This window comes from Micromesistius poutassou, assembly GCF_964030765.1.
Source record: "Micromesistius poutassou genome assembly, chromosome: 24".
Taxonomy (NCBI): Eukaryota; Metazoa; Chordata; class Actinopteri; order Gadiformes; family Gadidae; genus Micromesistius; species Micromesistius poutassou.
Window position 1 is genome coordinate 7,676,452 of NC_140294.1, and position 24,543 is coordinate 7,700,994.

Sequence of the window (24,543 nt, forward strand, 5' to 3'; positions counted from 1 at the left end):
AAAGTGGCCCCCGTGGTTTACTCAGGCTGTGACTCACTAAATGCGAGGCGTGTGAGCAGGGGCGTACTTAGTCATTTGGGGGCCCAAGGCAAACCCAGTCATTGGGGCCCTCCACATTCTCGTTCTGCACTGTATATATATATATATATCGTATAACTCCGCTTCATTTTCTCAACCCGCGCCAACTAGTTTGTTTTGGTACCGTCTTCCTGAATCAAGCCTGCACATGCGCAGTAACATGGAATAGTCCATTGCATGAGAAGGGAGGGGGGGCAGTCAAAAGATCATGATAGATTAAGCATTTTTATGGATTTTTAAGCGCGCAAATTAAGACAAAAAATAATAATTGCTTTAAATCGAAGAAAACTTTATTAATCAGTTTTTTATGAGACGTTTGGGGGCCCCTGGAAATCTCGGGGCCCCAGGCAATTGCCTGTGTTTGCCTAATGGTAGGTCCGCCCCTGTGTGTGAGCGTTTTGCGGCTAATGCCTGAGGGTAAAGTAGTGACGGATGATGATTGTCAGTCCTCCTTCTCGGTGTATAGGTTCCTTCACAGAGGGCTGTGGTAGGCCTACCTCCTGGTTTAAGAGACCAACTCCTCGTCACAGACAACCTGTTGGCTGCTGCTTTGCTGCGTTGCTATGGTGATTGGTGGCCGCGTCCGTCGCGCTTTGACCTCTGCCTCCCCGGCCGCCTGCTGGCTGCGGCTACGTCTATCTTAGACGCCCTTGTTCTGGCTGGTGTGTGTGCTTGTGGTGTGGCGGTGGTGGCCTGAGTGTGGCGAATCACTTCTGACAAGCATGTTCTTTTTCTGTCCGTCTACAATCCGTCACAATCCACCAATTCATCCTCATATTCATCAACACCCATCATACATCATCCACCCCGTGATCTACCAACCCTCCCACCTACCACCGTCTATAACCCACCTACCACCGTCTATAACCCACCTACCACCGTCTATAACCCACCTACCACCGTCTATAACCCACCTACCACCGTCTATAACCCAGAGAGACTAAAACATTTGTTGTTTTATTTATCATTTCTGATTAATATATTATTATTCTTAAGGCTCTTATGTAACATTATTTAGTAATAAAAGGAGAATGATGATGGGCTGAACACACGAGAACATTCAGTTGATCCACTGAGTTGTTTATTATCATTATGCTTCATGAACAAATACAACAGAAAAATGGTCCCTTACATGTACACAATAAACACAAGGACTGAAACAATAGAAGCTGCAGACATTACTAATCATAAACAGGTGTGCACGTATCTTTAATAACTGAACATGTTCTGCGGCCGTTTGGTTCCCAACAGAACAAAAGGAATCAAGATTCAGTTTAAAGTCATTTACAACATGCAGCATTATCCCGTAGACCTCTTGGTTATTATGAATGAAATATAAAATCTGATTAGGACAACAATGATGATATCATAGTCCATAGAACAAACATGTTTATGTCTGAAAATTACAAATATATAGTTGCATAAAAAACATGTGTACAGGTATTTAATATACATTTCAAAGGGAGAGGAGGAGGAGGGGGAGAGGGAGACGGGGGGGGAGGGGGAGACGGGGGGGGAGGGGGAGAGGGAGGGAAAGATGCGAGAGAAAGAGAGCGAGACAGAGACTACAACTGCCCTAGAGACACTGACGCAAAAGCAGTGTGTGTGTGTGTGTGTGCCCGTCCTTTTTTTTTTTTCCCACACACAGAGAGAGAGAGAGAGAGAGAGAGAGAGAGAGAGAGAGAGAGAGAGAGAGAGAGAGAGAGAGAGAGAGAGAGAGAGAGAGAGAGAGAGAGAGACTATAACTCACACAGAGACGCTGAGTCCCCGGTCCAGTCCCCACCCCCCCAGAACCTAAACCCAGGGAGGAGGTCCTCCTGGGTGAAGGAGGTCCTGAAGGTGTGGATGTGTGTCAGTGTGTCTGAGGACCCTCCTCCACCTGGGGACACTCTGTAGAAGGACAGAGTGCCAGCAGGCCGGTCCAGATACACTCCTACTCTGGTAGAGCCAGCGGGGGGGAGACGTATGGCTGTCTCTCTACCGTTGTACCAGGCATAGTAACCATCATCAAGACAAACAAGACTCCAGGACTTGTTGTTCACTCCAAGCAGGCTGTCATCACCCCCTCCTCTCCTTGTGATTCCTCTGTATGTCACTGCTATACCAACAGGTCCTTCCCACTCTACCTCCCAGTAACAGCGGCCAGTCAGAGCCTCTCTACACAACACCTGGTACTGGGAGTCAAATCTCTCTGGGTGATCCGGATACGACTGGTCCTCTCTGACCAGCGTCACCTTTCTGTTGTCCTCAGACAGAGAGAGTCGTCTGTGGGCTGTGTTTGGGTCCAGTGTGAGTTCACAGGCATCTGACGGAGAACAAGACATGATGAGCTACTGAACCCTTCTGCATCTTCATCATCATCATCATCATCATCATCATCATCATCATCATCACTAGTACTGTTCTTCCTGTTTCACGTTCATCTTCTCTACAAAAATGAACATAGAAAGACTAAATCATATCAGATGATATCTACTATAGTGGACTAGTGTGCTATAGCTTTAGAAATAGTAGTGCATATTGTTTATAAGATGTTTTAAGTTAAACGTAAATGTAAATCCCATGTGTGTGTGAGTGGTTGTCCCAGTCAAAACAATGAAAAATGTATACACTGAATCTACTCCCGCAGTATTTACACGACATACACATATTATACATCAAAACGTTCATCATGATGAGCTGATTAATCCTCTGTAATATCTAAGCTATAGTCTACATACTTTTCAAGATATTCGACTTTGAAAGGTTCCAATACACATCCATTGTGATCCACCTGTGTAAACAACAGACTGAACCAGCTGAGCTCACATACAGGCTGGAAACTAACTGTTGGTACCATAGACCTGGTCCATACATACAGTACATAGACATGTACACATACGTACACACACCTACACAAACATACTAGACACACATCAACACAGGCAAACATAGCTACACATACGGATACACAAGTCCACATGTGAATGAGCGGACGTCACCTCCTGCTGTGTGGATGGACTTTCCATCCCAATAGTGAGTGTGTGTTGTGATGAATCAAACAGACACTTACACTTCTTTAGAGCTGGTTTCAGCCTCCACACTCCACCGTGCTCCACACTGGGGGGGAAACAAAGTGAGAGCAGCATGTTGAAACATTCACCTTCATCATCTGCTGTCTCATCACGTTCTACACAACATGAGTTACAGCTGCCTTTTCAAACCGCTTCATCTAGCAGCGGCTTGAATCCCTGTAGGAGACTTTGTCCCCGAGTGGTGAGCTGTCCTCTCCATACCTGAGAGTGTCCAGTCTCCAGCGTGGATCCTCCAGTCCAGCAGAGAGCAGCGCAGCTCCAGAGTCTCCTGGGTGATTGTAGCTCAGGTCCAGCTCTCTCAGATGGGAGGGGTTGGAGCTCAGAGCTGAGGCCAGAGAAGCACAGCCTTCCTGTGTGACCAGGCAGCCAGACAACCTGCACACACACACACACACACACACACACACACACACACACACACACACACACACACACACACACACACACACACACACACACACACACACACACACACGTGTGTGTGAACTATTACTTTTCTGGAGGTAAATCTTTTCAACGTCCTCTGATGTGGAACTTAACTGTTTGATCATTAAAACTGTAAAGTTTTAGAGTAGAGTAAAAAAACAACTAAAGGGTAAAGGGGTGCACATTCTTTACCATCTTTCACCTCAAACCTAAAATGCAAACACTAGATTTTAGTGGAACTTCAACGGGGAATAAAGACTAACTAGACAGAAAACCACACTCAACACACAAACAGTAATTGTTTTTTTTTCATTTAGGCGATTCATTTTTCAGTGACCCAGGAGGTGCTGGAACATGTTCCGGCGTGTTCCGGCTCAAATGAAGCACTGCCCCCTATGCATTCAAAACATTAACTTAAACCTTTTTAAAGTGAGTGAATCTGTTCACATGAATGGACACAGATGGATGGTAGGCAGTGGCGGTTCTACATTGAATTACACCCCGGGTGAGACCCCCTCCGAGCGCCCCCCCCCCCCCCCCCCCCCCCCTCTCAATTGCAAGAAATTCGAGGTGTGCCTGACTTGAGCCACTCATTCCATTAGAGTGTTGCTCTGTACCGGGCCGTCCATATGGGCAGGTGGGGCGGCAAACTACTTGCAAAAGCATGCTCCCAAAAAGATAGTTTGTAAATCATTGCTCCAAGTCTATTTTTAATAATGTGATCGTCACATTAACTATCTGTAGTCTCTGTAGGCTTTCAGACTATTGTTGGTCTGTTGACATCACGTTTTGGATGATGGTGGACGTGGTGGGCGGCGGTTCTAGCTGAGTTTAACGTCTCATGTTGGGGCAGCTCAGCGACCGCGTTCCTCCGTATGTTGATCACATAACCCTGCAGGCTGCAATAAGGATTTCAATCCCCTAACAGTGGACCCCCGTCCCCCCCTTGTCCGTTATGGAGACCCAGAGGTGAACTGTCCCCCCCCCCTCCCCTTTCCCCTTCTCACTAGTGGTGGATTTCATGATTCGTTTGAATGAATCAGTTCGCGTCGGTCAGTTCGCCAAGAAGAGTCGTTCGTTCGTTCATTCGTTCGTTCGCGTTTCCGGTAGCGGTGAATCATGATTCTCAGTCACTGAGTCGGTCAGACTCAGCTCCTCCCTCGTTCTCATTCTCAAACTTATCACGATCGTGCAATGGTGCAAACGGTCATCAATCAACACAACATTAACTAAGTTCCTTTTAGCTGAGGAGTGCTTCATGTTCGGAATCGGGATGTTGTTGCCCGGCTGACTCTCGTGACTTCTCAGTCCTCGAGTCTTCACCGCTAAACACAGTCAGTGAACGAACGGCGACTCGCGAGTCAGCGCGACTCAGCGACTAGTGGGTGGAGCTGGGAGTCGAGCCTCGGAGAATGAACGAGACGAACGACGACGAACGAGAGCGGCGAATCAGGTTGGTTGGTTCGTTTTAAAGAGTCGTTCGTTCAAACTGATTCGTTCGTGAACGAGCCACCACTACTTCTCATACAGCTTCTCTGACGGCACCTTCTCAGCGAGCAGGGCGCCTGCAGCCGGAGGGGGCGCCAATATGCCAACTCCCCCCACAGTGATATGAGAGATAATAGAAAACGGGTGGCTTAAATCAAGTGATCTGATTGGTTCCCAACTGTTGTATAATGAGCGTATACACACAGCTATGACGCCCGTTCAGTTTACAGAGTTCAGTATCACTCCGCGCCTAACTTGAACTGTTGTTTATTTATATATAAAAGCAATAGCATAGTTCACTGAAGCCTAAAAATATGTTGATTGATGGAGAGGGTGGAAATGTTGTAAAGCAATAGGCACACGGTGAGTGAACTCGATAGTAGGCTAAATTGCCGGCGAACCAAGCTACCAAGCTCGCTTTTTCAAAATTGAGGTTGTCTATGACTTTCATTTCGCCATACTTACGTAACCGTTTTATAAAAGCAATAAATCACTTCAGTCAGTGAAATGTTCTCATTATACCACAGTTAAGGGGCGTTGTCCGTCCCGACGTGCAGCGGAGGGACGGACAACGCCCCTTAACTGTGGTGTAATGAGAACATTTCACAGCCTGTCGTGATCTATTGCTTAAATAGAAAACCGCTTCGCGGCACAGATGATTTTTTTTTTCTTGTGTACTCGTGCACATGTGTCATCCCGCCCTCTGTCCCTCCCCCCCCCTCTGTAAGTGTTTGACCATTGAGTAAAACTGACCTGAGAGTTTCCAGTGTACAGTGTGGACTCCCCAGTCCAGCAGAGAGCAGCTTCACTCCTGAATCCTGCAGATCATTGGTACTCAGGTCCAGCTCTCTCAGACTAGAGGAGTTGGAGCTGAGAACTGAGGCCAGAGCTTCACAGCATCTCTTTGACAGATCACAGCCATCCAGCCTTCACACACAATAAACACAACATGTTAGGAACTGGGATTAAAATATTTTACATCTTTTACATAAAAGGACGTGTTGAAAACTTTAATTAGAGATGTTTTATTAATTGAAATACATTCAATCCATAAATGTTAATTTAATTATCTGTGTAACTTTTACTTTTAACATAATTAAGTTATTGTCTTCATCTTTATTAGAAAAGTGTTTTTAGTTCAACTAATGTTTAAAACACTGGATATTTAAATGTAGTATATGCTACACGTGAACCTCCTAAGATGGAGCAATTTGATTGGTTCACTATCTCTGGATATTGGACCATATCCCGAGATTGAGATCTCAAACTCGGGATATTGGGGAGCGCGTAACGGTCGTCGCGTCACGCTAATAAAGACGAATTAACCGCTCATAAAAACAAATAAATCCTGGCAAAAAGTGTAATCTTGTTTATTTTTGGAGTGTTCACGTGTAGTTTATATAAAACAATGATTCACCTCAGGCTCTGTGAATAGTTCAAATGTATTAGCCCCTGCTATAAACAATCTAGCCCCCGTAGCTCCCCCAATCATAATTATTTGGCGCCGCTACTGGTTACAACTAATAAGTAAATGTTTAAATATCATTTAGCTGGGCGATCTCTACAGAGAATAAAGTCCTCTCCTCCTTTGTCTCCTCCCTCTCTCACTCGTGACCTCTCACCCTTCCCCCAGATGACCCTGAAGTCTCTGTATCAACGCATCCTATTGGTTAAACCCAAAGCGTCCATATAACCAAACTACTGAACAAGGTTAAACGTTTTAAAATAGTGGGTCACCTTTTATTAATAATGAACGTATATTTATGCATGTAACCTCATCAATAACTATTTATTTATACTTATAGCAACATATTTAAATACAGGTGCATTTAATTATTGATGAACAATTATTATTCATTCTTTAATTATTATTTCATAATAGAGCTTTTGAGTTTGACTTTTCACCCTGGTTACACAATATAACGTTGTGTATATTGAGATGTTATAAGTTAACCTCAAAAGATGTTTTCTATGTTATCATAACTTTTATATTCTACTATTATGTATGTTTTCGTTGTGTGTACTACCTCCCCCCCTCCCCCTCCTCCCTTACCCTCTCCGTCCCTCCCTCTCCCCCCTCTGTCCCTCTCCCCCCTGCGTCTCCGTCCCTCTCCCTCCTCTGTCCCTCTCCCCCCTCCGTCCCTCTCCCCCCTCTGTCCCTCCCCCCCTCTGTCCCTCCCCTCCTCTGTCCCTCTCCCTCCTCTGTCCCTCTCCCCCCTCTGTCCCCCCTCCGTCCCTCTCCCCCCTCTGTCCCTCCCCCCCTCTGTCCCTCTCCCTCCTCTGTCCCTCTCCCCCCTCTGTCCCTCCCCCCCTCTGTCCCTCTCCCTCCTCTGTCCCTCTCCCCCCTCCGTCCCTCTCCCTCCTCTGTCCCTCTCCCCCCTCCCTCTGTCCCTCTCCCCCCTCTGTCCCTCTCCCCCCTCTGTCCCTCCCCCCCTCTGTCCCTCTCCCTCCTCCGTCCCTCTCCCCCCTCTGTCCCTCTCCCCCCTCCGTCCCTCTCCCCCCTCTGTCCCTCTCCCCCCTCTGTCCCTCTCCCCCCTCTGTCCCTTCACTATCTCGGGATATTGGGTAGCGCGTGTGACGGTCGTCTCGTCACGCCAATAAAAACAAATAAACCGCTCATAAAAACAAATAAATCCTGGCAAAAAGTGTAATCTTGTTTATTTTTGGAGTGTTCACGTGTAGTTTATATAAAACAATGATTCACCTCAGGCTCTGTGAGTAGTGGGGAATAGCCCCCGAGACCTTCGGCGAATAATTGTTAATTATTATCATTTATCTTTTATGATTGTTATGATTGGGGAGTATGTTAAATAAATAAATCATAACTGCTTATATATCTCAGTATTAATTATTTTGTGTGTAATATAATACATTATCACTGAACGTACAGAGATGTTTCCCATGTTATTATAACTTTTATTATCTAGTTTTATGTATATTATCTTGTGTGTATTGTTATACATGTTATCTGTGAACGTATAGATACTATTTGTATTTCATTATACCTTTTATATTCTAGTATATATTATAATATATACATTATATTAAATTTTATGTATATAGTGTTGTGTGTATTGTAATATATGTTATTAGTGAACTTACAGAGATGTTTTGGAGGCTTTGACCACTGGCAGCAGCCTCAGAAGACCCTCCTCTGAAGCAGAGTATTTCTTCAGGTCAAACACGTCCAGCTCCTCTTCTGATGACAGTAAGATGAAGACCAGAGCTGACCACTGAGCAGGAGAGAGAGATCCTGTGGAGAGACTTCCTGATGTCATGTACCATTGGATCTGCTCCACTAGAGAACGGTCGTTCAGCTCATTCAGACAGTGGAACAGATTGATGCTTCTCTCTGGAGAGAGATCTCCATCTATCTTCTCCTTGATGTAAGACACTGTTTTCTCATTGGTCTTTGAGCCACTTCCTGTCTTTCCCAGCAGACCTCGTAGGAGAATCTGATTGGTCTCCAGAGAGAGGCCCAGGAGGAAGCGGAGGAACAAGTCCAGGTGTCCGTTCTCACTCTGTAAGGCCTTGTCCACAGCACTCTGGTAGAGGAGGAGGAGTTTATCTTCCCCAGAGTTTGGTTGTTCTTCTGAGAGCAGATTGACCCCAGTGTCTATGAAGTGCTTAAAGACATAAAGGGCAGCCAGAAACTCCTGGAGGCTCAGATGGACAAAGCAGAACACCTTGTCCTGGTACAGCCCACACTCCTCTCTAAAGATCTGGGTGAACACTCCTGAGTACACTGAGGCTGCTCTGATATCGATGCCACACGCTGCCAGGTCTGCCTCGTAGAAGATCAGGTTGCCATTCTCCAGCTGGTTAAAAGCCAGTTTTCCCAGAGAAACAATGATCTTCCTGCTCTGTGAACTCCAGTTTGGATCTGTTTCAGCTCTCCCATGATACTTCCTGTCCCCCTGTATGGACTGAACCCTCAGGAAGTGGCTGTACATCTGAGTCACGGTCTTGGGCGTCTCTTCTCTTTTCTGGGATGTTTTGAAGAAGTCCTCCAGAACTGTAGCCGTGATCCAACAGAAGACTGGGATGTGACACATGATGTGGAGGCTTCGTGATTTCTTGACCTGGGAGATGATTGTGTTGGCCAATGTCTCCTCTCTGAATCTCTTCCTGAAGTACTCCTCCTTCTGTGGGTCGGTGAACCCTCTCACCTCTGTCACCATGTCAACACACTCAGCAGGGATCTGATTGGCTGCTGCAGGGCGTGTGGTTATCCAGATGCGAGCGGAGGGAAGCAGGTCGCCCCTGATGAGGTTTGTCAGCAGAACGTCCACCGAGGTGGACTTTGTGACATCAGTCCATATCGGGGTGTACTGGAAGTCCAGAGGAAGTCGACACTCATCCAGTCCATCCAAGATGAAGACCACTTGGAACCGATCAGATCTGCAGATTCCTGCTTCTTTGGTCTCAATAAAGAAGTGATTAAGAAGTTCCACCAAGCTAAACTCTTTCCCTTTCAGTAAATTCAGCTCTCTGAAAGTGAGGAGAAATGTGAAGTGTATGTCGTTATTGGATTTGCCTTCAGCCCAGTCCAGAGTGAACTTGTGTGTTAAGATGGTTTTACCAATGCCGGCCACTCCAGTTGTCATAATTGTCCTGATTGGTTTATCTTGTCCAGGTAGGGGTGTAAAGATGTCCTCACATCTGATTGGTGTTTCCTCCTTGACTCCTTGGTGTTTCCTGGAAGCTGTTTCAATCAGTCTGACCTCATGTTCCTGGTTGACCTCTCCACTGCCTCTCTCTGTGATGAAGATCTCTGTGAAGAACTCATTCAGAGGTGTTGAATGTCCTGCTTTAGCGATTCCCTCAAACACATTGTTGAGCTTCTTCTTCAAATGAGACTTGATTTCATGTTGGCACTCAACAGCAGCAGATCCTAAATGAGAAAAACAACAGAAGAAATCAGTTAGCGGATGGTGGCATCAGTGGAAACAGGTCAATATTTCCTGTTAAATTATCCAAATTATCCAGTCATTTAATGAAAAAAGGTCAAACAAATCACAACAGAAGAAAACTCAACAGATTTTGTATCTTCAATATGTCCTGAGTAAGGAAAAAAAAGCCCTGACGGATCCCATTAGGGGAAGGTTTCTAAAAACCCAAATATAGCCTATTCATACGCCTATTTATTATTTTTCTCACGTGACTAGGGTAAAAATGTTAACCTTTAGATAAATTACTGAGTTGATTACAAACAAAAAATGTATTAAAGTTTTTTTTTTAATTGTTGTTTGTTACCATGGGCAAACGGTGCATAATCTAATTATGTGTGTGCTAATTTGCATAAATACCACAACAGATCTAAACATTGGGTAAAGCCTTGTTGAATCTCTTCTTAAATCTCTTCTTAAAATTCTTAAATCTCTTCTTAATGATAAGGTCTGAATGGAACCCATTTAGGCTTCCCATGAGCATTAATTAATTAATTAATTATAATCCTCTAATAATTAATTAGAGGACCTTGAATGAATGACTGAATCTCTGCCCCCGGTGGTGACATTTGTTTGCCTCTATAGTCTTTTACTGTAAGATTTCATCAAGATTCTACAAGACTTTTCACCTGGCTATACCCAATGTTTAGATCTGTTGTTGTGTTTATGCAAATTAGCACATACATAATTAGATTATGCACTGTATGCCCATGGCAACAAGCAACCAAAAACGTGTAATACATTTGTTTGTCTTGATGTAAGTAATCAACTCAGTCATTTTCATGGTGATATCTAAATGTTAAAGTTTTTACCCTATTCACGTGAGAAAAATAATGAATAGGCATATGAATAGGATATATTTGAGTGTTTTTCTAAACTTTCCCCTAATGGGATTCTTCTGGTCTTTTTTTTCCTTACTCAGGACATATTTAGGATACAAAATCAGTTGGGTTTGCTTCTGTTGCAATTTGTTCTAGGTTGACCCCCATTTTGGCATAAAATTACTAGACTAGAGGGCTTTGTAGGTGAGCAGAAGGTTTTAAAGGTCCCATGGCATGCTACTTTTTGGATACTTTTATATAGGTCTTAGTAGTCCCCTATACTGTATCCAAAGTCTCTTTCCCCAAATTCAGCCTTGGTGCAGAATGACAGCCACTACGAGCCAGTCCCACAATGAGCTCTCCACATGCCGTTTCTGTGTCTGTAGCTTTAAATTCTAATGAGGAGGAGAGAGGCGGGCAAGGTGGAGGGTGGGGGTGTGGCCAGGGTTGCCAGCTTGGGCAGTTTACCGCCAAAGCTGGTTTAGGATCAGATCGGCGGTTTTTCGTAGCCAAAACACAACACTGACACGTCAGATCAAATAAGACAAACGACTGTGCTATCCTTCTTCCTGTGACACAATCAGTAGCATCTGTTACGTTCAGAGCTGGTTCAGAGCAGCAGGCAGCAGACACACACACACACACACACACACACACACACACACACACACACACACACACACACACACACACACACACACACACACACACACACACACACACACACACACACACAGCTCTGGCTGATGTGCCCCCACTACCTTCAGCTCACTTCACGTACACACGCAGGCCCGCCCCCCAAACATATTTTTATTTGAAATAAACAAAATGTTAAAGTGGGTTAATCTTGCAGGCCTATAGCCGAAAGGTCCACTCAGGGTTTTTTCCACTAGTCTTTATGATGAGCGACTTTCATTGTTAATAAACAAAAGCATTGTTAACAGATGAAGGCATTATTTTCTATAACTAGATGAATAAAGTCACTGATAAGCTTAATTGGTTATTTAAGGTTGTAGGCTATTTGAATAGACATGCCTACATTGTGTTGTTAATAGGCTAATAATATGCAAATGCTGGATTAACTCCTAAAGATTACTAAAGTTAACTTTAGTAAGACTATGCTACTACAAGCGCAGATTCTGCCATGACAAACACCCATTCACAAAAACTGACGGATGTGGCGAGGGCGCATCGTCTTAAAGCTCAGAGGGCAGTGTTGGCAGTCTGACCTCTGCCGCGCGATTCTGAAAAGTATTGGCTCATGCGGCCAATTGCAATTAGCCTAGGGTGACCAGACGTCCCCGTGTGCCGGGACAGTCCTGATTTTGAGTTGCGTGTCCCTGGGCCCAACAAAAGCCTGTCGGGATGCTAAAATGTCCCGGTTCACACCGGCACCAACCACCAGCGATTACATAGCTAACGTGGTCTTACTATAGCCTGATCATTAACTAAAAACCACATAGAAAGAATAAAGCATTCAGCATATGATTTCAACAATGTGTGAGGGCATACGCTCCAGGGATGGTCGCACAGTGGAATGCTGATGGAAAACCAGCGGACGAGTGCTGGGCAGAGATGTTCACGCATTTCAGAAGCAGGGAGATTCTATGCGCACAAAGACATTGCCTACTATGCTTTGTTAAAAAAAAAATTAAAAAAAGTTCTGTTGGTGTATTTTCCAAAACTCTCTTCAGCAGGAATTGGGGGAAAGTTCCTTTCCCCCAATTCCTTCTCAACCATGGCCGAGATAACCCCCACTACGAGTCTCGTTGTGGAAGTACCAGAGACGTCAGAGAACTCGACGCATTTTAGTCTTTTCACCAAATGGGAGCTTTACGCAAGCTTGCGTTATTATGTTGCGTGTTATGCTCCATAACACCAACAGCAGAACGGTTATCCAAATAACAAAGAAGTGTACAACCCTTGCGTTACAGTGTGTGTATTCACACACATGTGGCGCTTGCACGGTCCTAGCTCATTGTCTCATGGGCGGACCAAATTCTCTGGGCGGGCAAAGCAGAGAAAGGGGCGGTAACCTGGCCCCTTATGACGACATACGGGGAAAATTCCAAATCAGCCTGTCTGAGCTTTCATTTTCTCAAAGGCAGAGCAGGAAACCCAGGGCTTGCTTTACACCTATCGTCATTTCTAGCCACTGGGGGACCATAGGCAGGCTACGGGAACTCATATTAATGTTAGAAAACCTCATAAAGTGACATTTTCATGCCATGGGACCTTTAAGGTCAACCTGGTGTTGGACAGGGAGCCAGTGTAGTTGGATGAGAACGGGGGTGATGTGGTCGGATGATTTGGTGCTGGTGATGATGATGTTTAACATTCTTTAACCTGATACCCCAACAATAAACCTTCACATCTGGATAAAACCATTTTAACATGAAAGTTAGAAATAAATATATATATAATATAGATATATAGATATCTATAGATATCTCAAGATATGTCATTTAATCTGAGCAGAACAAATAAGAGTCTCATACTGAATTAAAACTGCGCGCAGTGATGAACGGGACCTCGTACCGGCTTGCGGCCGCGTCACGTGCCGTCGTAACATGTGGGCTGGCAAGATGTGCACATGTTAGGACCGCACGTGACGCAGCCGCAAGTTGGTACGAGGTCCCGTTCATCACTGCGCGCAGTTTTAAAAAAGCACAGTTTTAAAAAAATTTCGCGAATTTATGTAATCTGTAGAAGCAGAGGTGCCCTGTGGTGTCCTACTGATTGTTTTGACATTAACATGTAAGAGTCTCATACTGAATTAGCATTTGTTCTCTGTTTTGGAGATAAGAGTCTCTTCTGCCCTTTGAAATAATTGTCTCTGTCTTCTAAATAAGAGTTTCTTACCGCCCCACAGTGTGTCAGCCAGTTCCTCCTGGTTCATCTCCATCAGGCAGAGCTTTGTGATGTCTACCACTCCCTCTATGGCGCGCCTCCTCTGCTCCTTGTTCTTATCATCCACCTCCTCCTCCTCCCTCTGACTCTCTGAGCATTGTGGGTAATCTGGGAAGTGAACCCTCCATAGCTTCTTCAGCTCCTTGTCTAGAAAAGCGTGTGCGTTCTCCTCAGCCCTCTGGAACAGAACAAACATCACAGAGAACTTTACTCTGAACTCACTGAGGACATCAGAAGCATCTGTCCTGGATTCACGCCCCGCTGGTCTGAAGAGGGAAGCCTGGAGACTATTAGCTCCACAAGAGATGCTTTCTTAATGTTCATGTAGAGCTAAAGTCAAATGTCTTGGTGGACATTCACACACCTTGATCAGCTCTGTTTGATGCTGCTGTACAGACTGAGCACTGGTAACCTTTGACCTCTCCTGGTGTCTGTGAAGAACACACACATACACACACACACACACACACACACACACACACTATTGTATTTTTCCTGACTTCCTGACACTACCAACAGGTCTGTTTTCATAGTCTTTTTGAAACTCCGACCTCTCCTCTCTGGAGGGGCGTCCATCTTTAAAGGTAAGAGGATGATTCATAGAGCGGTCACTCTTCATGGAGACACAGCTGGGTCCAGGGGAGTCTGCTCTCTCCTGCCTCCTTCTGAAAAACAAGAACCATCTGGAAGTTAGGATTTGTATTTATAATAATTTTTCTCCGATTATTGAAATGATCATTTAAGGGGGAAGAAGTTTTTTTTTTAAATTATTTTGGCATTAAAGCACTTACATGTTGACATAAACACACACTACATACCCTTCATACTGTGCATACTGAGCTAACATAGAAAATAGGTTTTATATTATACATTCCAGTTCAGTTTCTACATTTATACACAGACCTATGTTATTCTTTATGGATTATTTGTTTCAATAAATAACTCTGAACACTAGATTAATTCAAACTGATTCAAAAGACATTGAATCAGTGTTGTAATGGTACTAGCTGATTGAGTGCGGAGCTCGCATGGATACATTGGGGGTTACGTGTGTGTGGGGTCGATTGGAGGGTAGTTAGAAAGTCACAGCGAGCAGAAGGTGCCCTCGCTAGGTGCTCTCACATGTAAAGTATTAACCAGTTAATAAACTTTGGAACTCTCATTTGATTCACGTTTGGAATCTTTTAACATTCAACCTGTAATATCTGCTACAAGTCGTCTTATTATTAATTTCATTCATACAGTCAGAATAAACGGCCTCAGCCATGAATCAATCCAGCACCAAGTGATCCTGTGATGGGAAGTTAGTACTGTTGGGACAGACTGTTCCCCTCCAGCTCGTCATCAGACTCTACAGCATGAGGTCTGTGAAGGGGTTCTTATTGGGACCAAGAAGCCATGCGACACGGAGGGAGGCTGTGGTACCGCTCTCTGGTTCCCAACAGGACCGTTATAGCCCCCTCTGGTGGTCCTTCAGAGAGGTTCTGCTCTCTGGTTCAGGACCGTTATAGCCCCCTCTGGTGGTCCTTCAGAGAGGTTCTGCTCTCTGGTTCAGGACCGTTATAGCCCCCTCTGGTGGTCGTTCAGAGAGGTTCTGCTCTCTGGTTCCCAACAGGACCGTTATAGCCCCCTCTGGTGGTCGTTCAGAGAGGTTCTGCTCTCTGGTTCCCAACAGGACCGTTATAGCCCCCTCTGGTGGTCGTTCAGAGAGGTTCTGCTCTCTGGTTCAGGACCGTTCTAGCCCCCTCTGGTGGTCGTTCAGAGAGGTTCTGCTCTCTGGTTCCCAACAGGACCGTTATAGCCCCCTCTGGTGGTCGTTCAGAGAGGTTCTGCTCTCTGGTTCAGGACCGTTATAGCCCCCTCTGGTGGTCCTTCAGAGAGGTTCTGCTCTCTGGTTCCCAACAGGACCGTTATAGCCCCCTCTGGTGGTCGTTCAGAGAGGTTCTGCTCTCTGGTTCAGGACCGTTATAGCCCCCTCTGGTGGTCGTTCAGAGAGGTTCTGCTCTCTGGTTCAGGACCGTTATAGCCCCCTCTGGTGGTCGTTCAGAGAGGTTCTGCTCTCTGGTTCAGGACCGTTATAGCCCCCTCTGGTGGTCGTTCAGAGAGGTTCTGCTCTCTGGTTCCCAACAGGACCGTTATAGCCCCCTCTGGTGGTCGTTCAGAGAGGTTCTGCTCTCTGGTTCCCAACAGGACCGTTATAGCCCCCTCTGGTGGTCCTTCAGAGAGGTTCTGCTCTCTGGTTCCCAACAGGACCGTTATAGCCCCCTCTGGTGGTCGTTCAGAGAGGTTCTGCTCTCTGGTTCAGGACCGTTATAGCCCCCTCTGGTGGTCGTTCAGAGAGGTTCTGCTCTCTGGTTCAGGACCGTTATAGCCCCCTCTGGTGGTCCTTCAGAGAGGTTCTGCACTGTGATTCAATGAGCATCAGAACCATCAGGTGTGTTCCACTGAAGCTGGACTCATGCGTGATGCGGTGCGTCTCAGAGTGTGTTCTTCTGTTACTGACATAGCCGTGTTGCAGATCAACATACAGGCTTTCAGTAGGGCCGAGCTCCGTGAGTGACCAACGACGTGTGTCGCGACGTAGGTCGCAGCGGTCGCTGTGTTGGTCGCTCGTCTGGCAGCTTTTGGTCGCTGTGGTCGCTGGCAGGCTTGGTCGCTCAAAGTCTCTGGGCGGTCGTTAATCAGTTCATTTGCATGTTATTAACAGGTTTTTTTGCGACAGTTGTAGTACCAGAAAGCTATGCTCTCTGGCGAAGGCTATCTCTTTATTGATAATATTATTTTACTATTTTTCTATTGAAGTACAGTTTAAAATGATGTAATCGTTGCTTTATCAGTATCAATAAAATATATTAGTTGTCATTTGGGGCATATTCAAATAATGTATTTTATGTATTATATATAGCCTATTTTTTTGTTAAATGTCATTAAGCCTAATAAGATATATTATGTACTAAGTTCTTCGTTATAGTTTTCTTCGATTGATGTAGTTTAATATAATTGTAACGGTATGACGTCAAATGCCACAGTGGTACAAGCGGTAGCAACGCTACGTCTGTTATTAAGGTGTTGCAGGTTTGATTCTCTCCTCTGCCATGTTCTTTTTTGCTCTTTTGGTCAAACTTATTGACTCAATCGGCCTCTTTCATTTTAACATTTTAGTATGATTTAGTACGATGCTATGATAATTATACGACGTAATGACGGGCTGCAACACCTGGCTGCTGTCGGCTGGCTGGCTGCGACGACAGGCCAGCCATGGCTGGCCGCCTGCCACTGGCCGCTGGCTACGGCTGGCTGCTGGCTCTGGCAGGCTGAGCGACCAGGTCGCGACCATAATAGCGTTGCGACCCTTTTGGCGGCAAACAGGTTGCAACCAACCAGTGGTCTGAATGAGCGACCTGGGGCTGTGGCAGCCAGTCAGTCACCATGGCTGCTTCCACAACCAACAGCCTACCAGTTAACATCTCATTGAACAGAATGAACATACGTGCGTCATAATAATAATAAAAACATGCATACAATAATATATAGCTTAGATATTGATAGACCAATAGGCCTTTTTATAATATATATAAATAAATATTCCTATTGGTCTATCCATCTATATTTAATTAATTTTCAATTAACTTTAGTACAAACGTATTACAAACGTATTACAAAGTTAATTTTCAATTAACAATATGCAGAAGATTAGCTTTGTGGTACAGAGAGCACTATAGAGCATTTGAAATCCAGTCATATTCAGAAAGAGAGATTGTAGTGGCTGAGTTAAATGAACTGACTGACAACTATCCCTTGGTCGACTACAAGTGTGGAACCTGCCAAATGGTCAGCCTCAAAAGATATATACACGTGTCTGGTAAATATTCTTTATTTTAATTTGACAGATTATGTTTGGGTCAATGACATTTAAGGATTTAAAAATAAAAAAATGTCTATTGCAGTTGTTAAAACATTAAGAAGGTTGTGTGTACACAAACATTAATAAAAAACAACAAAAATGTAGTGCTTTCATGTAGATGAATTGGCCATGCTCTTAAAATTCATCATTTTGTGTGAGTGATTTAGTTTAAAATTATTTTCCTTAACATGCTTAAAACATTTTTTCACACAATTTCTATCATAATGTGTTAAAATGAAACGGTTTGCATTTATTTTAAGATTTTGAAATTATCCACCTCATATTTTTGTTCTCTAATGTCCCAGCTTCATGATGACCTCATATGATTTAAAATCTATTTAAAAGAGGTCAATAAAAAATAAATTCCAATTAAAAAAAAAAAAAATCTACATTTTTTTTTTATTAAACTAACATGATTTTATACATTTAAAGGTGGAGTCAGAGATTCTGGAAAACACCAAAAAAATCCCTTTGGTTTTAAAATCAGTGAATATCTTTAATATCCACGACCTGTCCGTACTGTGTGCACTGAAGTTAAATCTTATAATACACAGCCTAGCCTCCGTAAACAAAGGGGTCCACTGTAGCTAGCAACATACCTGTTAAAGACTGTCTAATAACAAGATTTTATTCCCAAGTGTACACACTTTAGACAGGTGATAAATTTGTTATTCAGATTTTGAGATTGGCAAACTGGTATATGATGCAACATAAAAGTACCCAAGTAGTCGTTTCTTGATGGTTGCACCACATGATATTTTTAAAATGGACATCATTTGACAAAGTTTGTTTGTATATTATACAACCCTAACCCATACGCTTTGCAATTTTGTACAGGACTGCAAAATACTTGCAGGAAAAACATTTGAATACATTTCAAGTTTTCAAAACGGCAGTCATTGCCAGGCATCACACCGCACAATATTTTAAGACTTTAAATAATGGAAAATTACAAATGACTAATCGTTTAATGATGAAGACCTACTGTCCACTTATAAAAATGGTATCCCCTATGATTGTTTTTTTTTTTTTTTAATTCTGCTCTTCTTCAGATTAACCTGTCAACCAAAATGTCTACTTCAGCAGTTCTTCACATCATCTTGGGTGATAATGACACTTTGAAACTACTATCGGTTGAGGAAATCAAAAGTGAGATAAAAAGCCAATGTCAGGTCTCTGGCTTTAGACTGCAATACATGGACGTCGATTTTGACGAATTCATGAATTTGACATCCACCTCAGACATTAAAAACAAATCTACACTCAAAGTGATTCACCTCCAAATTCCCTATATCAAGTAGCCCTTGCCTCTCAGTGGAACGCAGCAGATTCCATTTCAACAGTTGACACCGACATTCTGTCATCTTCCGAATCATCCTCATCCCTAAGGGGTGAGCCATGGCCAGATGTCTTTCTTGTTCCTGAGTTTGTCTACGATGTGAAGGTACAACTCCAGCGTGCAAATGATGACTTTAAAAGTAATGGCACACTCTTCGATCCAACTCCAAGAATGAAGTCGGAAATTCTTGAGGGTTTGGCCTCCGAGATCATGAGGTATAAAGCCTATCCCTCCAGTGCTGAATTTGATGGAGTAGCTGAGGCACTAGTGAAGAAATATCCATGTTTGAGGGAGCGAGGTTCAGTTACTGGCTTCTCCGGATGGAAGATAAGTTTGAAATATAAAATGGCAAACTACTAGTGGTGGCTCGTTCGCGAACGAATCAGTTAGAACGAACGACTCTTTAAAACGAACGAACCGACCTGATTCGCCGCTCTCGTTCGTCGTCGTTCGTCTCGTTCGTTCTCCGAGACTCGACTCCCAGCTCCACCCACTAGTCACTGAGTCGCGCTGACTCGCGAGTCGCCGTTCGTTCACTGACTGTGTTTAGCGGTGAAGACTCGAAGACTGAGAAGTCACGAGAGTCAGCCGGGCAACAACATCCCGATTACGAACATGAAGCACTCCTCAGCTAAAAGGAACTTAGTTAATGTTGTGTTGATTGATGACCGTTTGCACCATTGCACGATCGTGATTCGTTTGAGAATGAGAACGAGGGAGGAGCCGAGTCTGACCGACTCAGTGACTGAGAATCATGATTCACCGCTACCGGAAATGCGAACGAACGAACGAACGAACGAACGAATGAACGACTCTTCATGGCGAACTGACCGACACGAACTGATTCTTTCAAACGAATCATGAAATCCACCACTACAAACTACCGCACTAACCTGCAGAACATTGGATGTGCAGAGCTGGATGTTAATTCCCTCAAGCGTAAGGACGGTGATCCACGTACCTCTTCGAATCAAGTGAAGAAACCTAGACGAGAAGAGGTCAACTACTATCCTGACTATCCATCAGGATTATCCAAAGAGAAACTTGAGGAGGATAGGGTGGCACTTTTGTCTGAGGTGACAAAGGGAAACAACCAACAGGTGGTTAAGGAGAAAATGGAGAGGACATTTGCTTACAGGCGGCATGAAGTGATTGAAGAAAAGCCTTTCATTGCGGAGTTCAAAAGAAGGTGGCCAGCTCTCTTTTCTGAACATGAGGTTAGTCCTATACTGTGTAAAGACATTTAATTATTTTGGAAGGGATAACATTCAAAGAAATGTTCACCTGGGATAAAGAATCATCCAAATAAATTACCATAGCTTATCGTACATAGCATTTCAATAATTACTAATAAGAATTTACAACTTTTATTTTCTTGTTTTTCTTTGTCATTAAATGTTTGTAGGTGGAAGCAGAGTTTACTCGGATCACTACCGTTCCCTTGATATCTAAATTCATGTACCAGCTGGATCACCACTCTTCCCAGCTGATGAAAGTATTCAGGAAGAAAGGAGGAGATGCAGGGCGGAAAATAAAGCACATCTTGGCAGACATTGAAAAGGTATTATTCTAATGTGTGCTCATCCAGAATATATTTTGTTACTTTACTAATTGTGTAGCTGTTTCCATGTTATATTCAAAGCAATATTTAAGACCTTATCTAGTGGGTGGAAGTGAATTTTCTTATTAGGATAGCTATATTCGTCAGTTTTGTAGCAGTATCTGTATGTACAGAGAGCTTTTTCTCTTCCTGGATTTTCTTGCTTTTTTGTTGTGTTGAATTTGCATGCTAAATTGAGTAGCTTTAACATTGGTGCATCTCTGGTGTTAATTGCTGTATAATACAATAATTATATAACCCCACCTTAACATTTCCCATTCCCCGTTCTCTGCTATAGAATGACTGTGTTGAAAAAAGAAGAGCCTGCACACTGAAAGCCCTAACTGTGTACCTCAACGAAGACCCTGAAAACCTCATAAGAGAGTATCTTGTAAGTATTTTTACCAGTGCCTTCTAAATTATTTTTACATTAATAGTGGTTTGTGGCTTGCTGTTTAGTTTCTCAAAAGAAACTTATAGAGCCCTTTTTTAATTAACATATCCATGGTCGACTACAAACCATGATACCAATAGCTGAAAAAGGTTGAAAAACTACACTAAATATTGTCTAAATATTTGAGCTGGATAAACATAATTTAGCAAAGCTATTCTTTTTTTTGTGTGTGTGTAGTACGTCATGACTAAAGTTTATTTTTCATGTTTTTAAGGATGTTGAGGACAACCAGGACGCTATGGACCAGACGGTACTGGGAGTCTTTGCCGTCAAGAAAGAAGACGCTGGACCAACAGACAGCCTTGAAGATGTTGGAATAATCATTGAAGGTGTGGAAGTGCTTCATGACCTTCGTGATGTTGGGAATGCCGTCGCCCTCTTGTTTGGCATCATGTACTCACTGGATTTGAGCTACCCCAAAAAACTGAAGTGCACTTTTGCGGTTCTGCAAAAACTTGTGATGGAACTGAATGCAACCAACCTCTCAACAAAGGCACAAGTGCTAAAAAACAAACTGTTTGAATGAAAAGTCATTCAATGTGGAACATTGATACTGTGGAACATTCATCAAGAAGTTCAATTGCTTCAATTGTTGTCCAATTGTTAAGCTTGGTTTTATGGTTTGTTGTCAGATATTTTTGTTGAAGTACTGTTCATAATAACGGGCTGTTCTGGTCTGTCGCAAGCCGTTGAGCATGAAAAATATGACCAGTACAAGCCAATAATGGCCACTTCAGTAGTGACTTCAGTAGTAACACTGCCTTTGGGAATATGATTTTTTTTTTATTAAAGGGCAATTCCGGTATTTAGCACATTGAGCCCCCTTTCTGGGTTGTCTAGGATGAAATTGTGGTTGACACAAAAATGTTGACTATTGGTCCTGTCTCGGGTATTTGGCTCATTTAGAATCACCCCTGCCTTCTTCAGAATGGCTGGCTATGGGCATTCACAAACCTGTCCTTAAAACAACCCTAGTTCGTTTTCAGAAATATACAACTCACCGAGTGGAAAGTGGCGTTTGTCGATGTTCCAAATCAAGTATCGTAGTGAAATAGTTTGTCATGTTTTATTTGGCATTTTGTAAAATGTATTTCGCTACGATACTTGATATGAAACATCAATGAACATCACTAACCACTCGGTGAGTTGCACATTTCTGTAAACTAATGTTTAGGGTTGTTTTAAGGACAGGTTTGTGAATGCCCATAGCTAGCCATTCTGAAGCAGAAGGGGCGATTTGAAATGAGCCAAATACCCGAGACAGGACCAGTAGTCAAAATTTCGGTGTCAACCACTATTTCATCTTAGACAACCCAGAAATGTGCTGAATACTGAAATTGTCCTTAAGTACTGTTCACAAACATGGGCTATTCTGGCCTGTCGCAGTTTTGTAAGTTCATGGGAAAATCTGAGCAGTACTAGACCTTAATAATGGCTTATTCAGCAGCTCTTTGCATCTTCTCAGGAGAGAAATAACACTTAACACTGTAAATGTAACACTGCCTTTGGGAATACCAGACTCCGGAATTCTCCTTTAATGTTACATAATTGTATTATGTATAGATGAATGTGTTACATATATATGAATGTGTTTCATTTAAGCACTTTAATTGTATTTTATTGTATTGTAAGTGCAATAAACGTTTAAATACTAAATTCAGTTGAGTTATATTTACATAAGTGACTTCAGTCAGTGTAATTATAAGCTTTGTTAGTCTTGCTAAATACAGTTGAGTTATATTAACATTAGAGACTTAAGTCAGTGTAATGATAAGCTTTCTTGGTATTAATTAACACGTTGAATTAAGACAAATGAAACCACATTATGTTGAAATTACTTAACCTAGTTTTGTTGGTTGCACACAAGTGAGTTATTCCCATTTTAATAGTACGATTTAATTATATTTTACATAACTCAGTATCGTGGAAAACGTTGAAATAACTGTATTAAGTAAATCCAACAAATTTTTTTGAGTGTATAATGTTCAGCTGACTGTAGAGTTAGCGCATGTGTGTGTGTGTGCGTGAGAATGACAGTGTGTATGTGAGTGAGTGGACGAGCGAGGAGAGTGAGTGGTAGCGTGTGTCAGTTTAGTGAAGTAATGAACGAGTCTGGTTGTGTCTGTGCAAACGTGTAAAGTTAGTGAAACTAAGAATAAAGTACCCAGCCTGTCAATAATCGGTGGCCGCTTCATTCCGACCATATTCAAACCTATAAGCAGACCCACTGCCGGTCAAAGTGAAGGGTGTTACCCCCGAGAGAACATCGGCCCTGGAGGGAACGTCTCCCCTGTGCTCCTCGACTACGGTCGAACAGCAGAATAAACGGCCTCAGCCATGAACCAATCCATCTCCAAGTGGTCCTGTGATTGGACGTTGGTATGTTCTGATTAACGATGGGCGGGCAGATCAAGATGATCCGCGGGCCGCCAGTTGAACAGCCCTGATGTATCGGCTGAATCCTCACCTTGTCTTAGAAGGTTGGTGATTTCCATCTTTAAACTGGGCAGGTGGATCCATAGAGCGGTCACTCTTCATGGAGACACTGCTGGGTCCAGGGGAGTCTGCTCTCTGCTGCTGCGCTGGGCTTCAACACCACACACACACACACACACACACACACACACACACACACACACACACACACACACACACACACACACACACACACACACACACACACACACACACACACACAGCTGTTACTCAGACTAATGATGGAGTCATGATGTATCACTGCTGAGCTCTGAGATGGACAACAGTCACAGACAGAGAGATCCTCTTCTTACCTCTTAGCTTTGCTCCGGCGGCCATGTTCCCCAGACAGAGTGGTCTTAGAGGTAGGACCCCCCTCCTCTCTCTCCTCATCCATAGTAGACTGGAGACCTGGACACAAACACAACTCATCCATCACTTCATTTGCCTTCTGAACTTTAGCTGTTTATTGAGAGAGACGATCATTGTGACTGCGTCACACTAAAGCGTTATGGACGTCATAGACCATCAATATGAACCCCACAACAACATACCCACACTGCCCTCACTACAGTACAGATGTGTACAGCACATGAGAACTGAGAGATGAGAATGAAACACCTTGGAGACTGTAACTGTGCTTAAACTACAACACAAAAAAGATACACAATAGACTATAGAATAGAATAATAAATGCATTGTGGTACAATTAAAAGTGAAGAACGTTAGAATCATTTCTCCACTGGAACAAAGTCTGAATTCTGCCACTTTACTGAACCACAGATTCCATATAAATCAACTGGTGAAGCTCAACACATCGATAGGGTATCCTCTTATGACCAACGGGTCTCTCTCTCTCCCTCCAGGCTCTCTCTCTGGCTCCAGCTGTGGTTTAAGCCATAGGAATCGAGTCTAGACCCACAGGAACCCCCCTGTGAAAGTGGTACAGTCCAGCAACAGGCTACTATAGGATCTATAAAACTGTCAATCCCCAGTCAATACGCACAAATATTAAACCTTTTAAA

At 43.5% G+C, this 24,543-nt stretch overlaps 1 protein-coding gene across 4 annotated transcripts; it reads right to left on the reverse strand.

Moving 5' to 3' along the window:
* Positions 1 to 1,578: 1,578 nt before the first annotated feature.
* On the reverse strand, positions 1,579 to 24,503 carry LOC311369518 (protein NLRC3-like). 4 transcript variants are annotated; one of them, XM_084487728.1, is made up of 10 exons: positions 23,833 to 24,503; positions 23,511 to 23,630; positions 14,359 to 14,411; positions 14,111 to 14,196; positions 13,699 to 13,924; positions 8,169 to 9,960; positions 5,820 to 5,993; positions 3,354 to 3,527; positions 3,131 to 3,177; positions 1,579 to 2,383 (listed from the first exon to the last, which is right to left on the reverse strand). In XM_084487728.1, the coding sequence occupies exons 1-10, from the start codon at positions 23,952 to 23,954 to the stop codon at positions 1,818 to 1,820; spliced, it is 3,360 nt and encodes a 1,119-aa protein (XP_084343854.1). In that variant the 5' UTR covers positions 23,955 to 24,503; the 3' UTR covers positions 1,579 to 1,817. The 4 variants fall into 4 exon arrangements, with proteins under 4 accessions (XP_084343854.1, XP_084343855.1, XP_084343852.1 ...); XM_084487729.1 differs by having other exon boundaries at positions 14,111 to 14,177; positions 14,298 to 14,411; XM_084487726.1 differs by lacking the exons at positions 23,511 to 23,630; positions 23,833 to 24,503 and having other exon boundaries at positions 14,111 to 14,177; positions 14,298 to 14,391.
* Between the last annotated feature and the right edge of the window lie 40 nt (positions 24,504 to 24,543).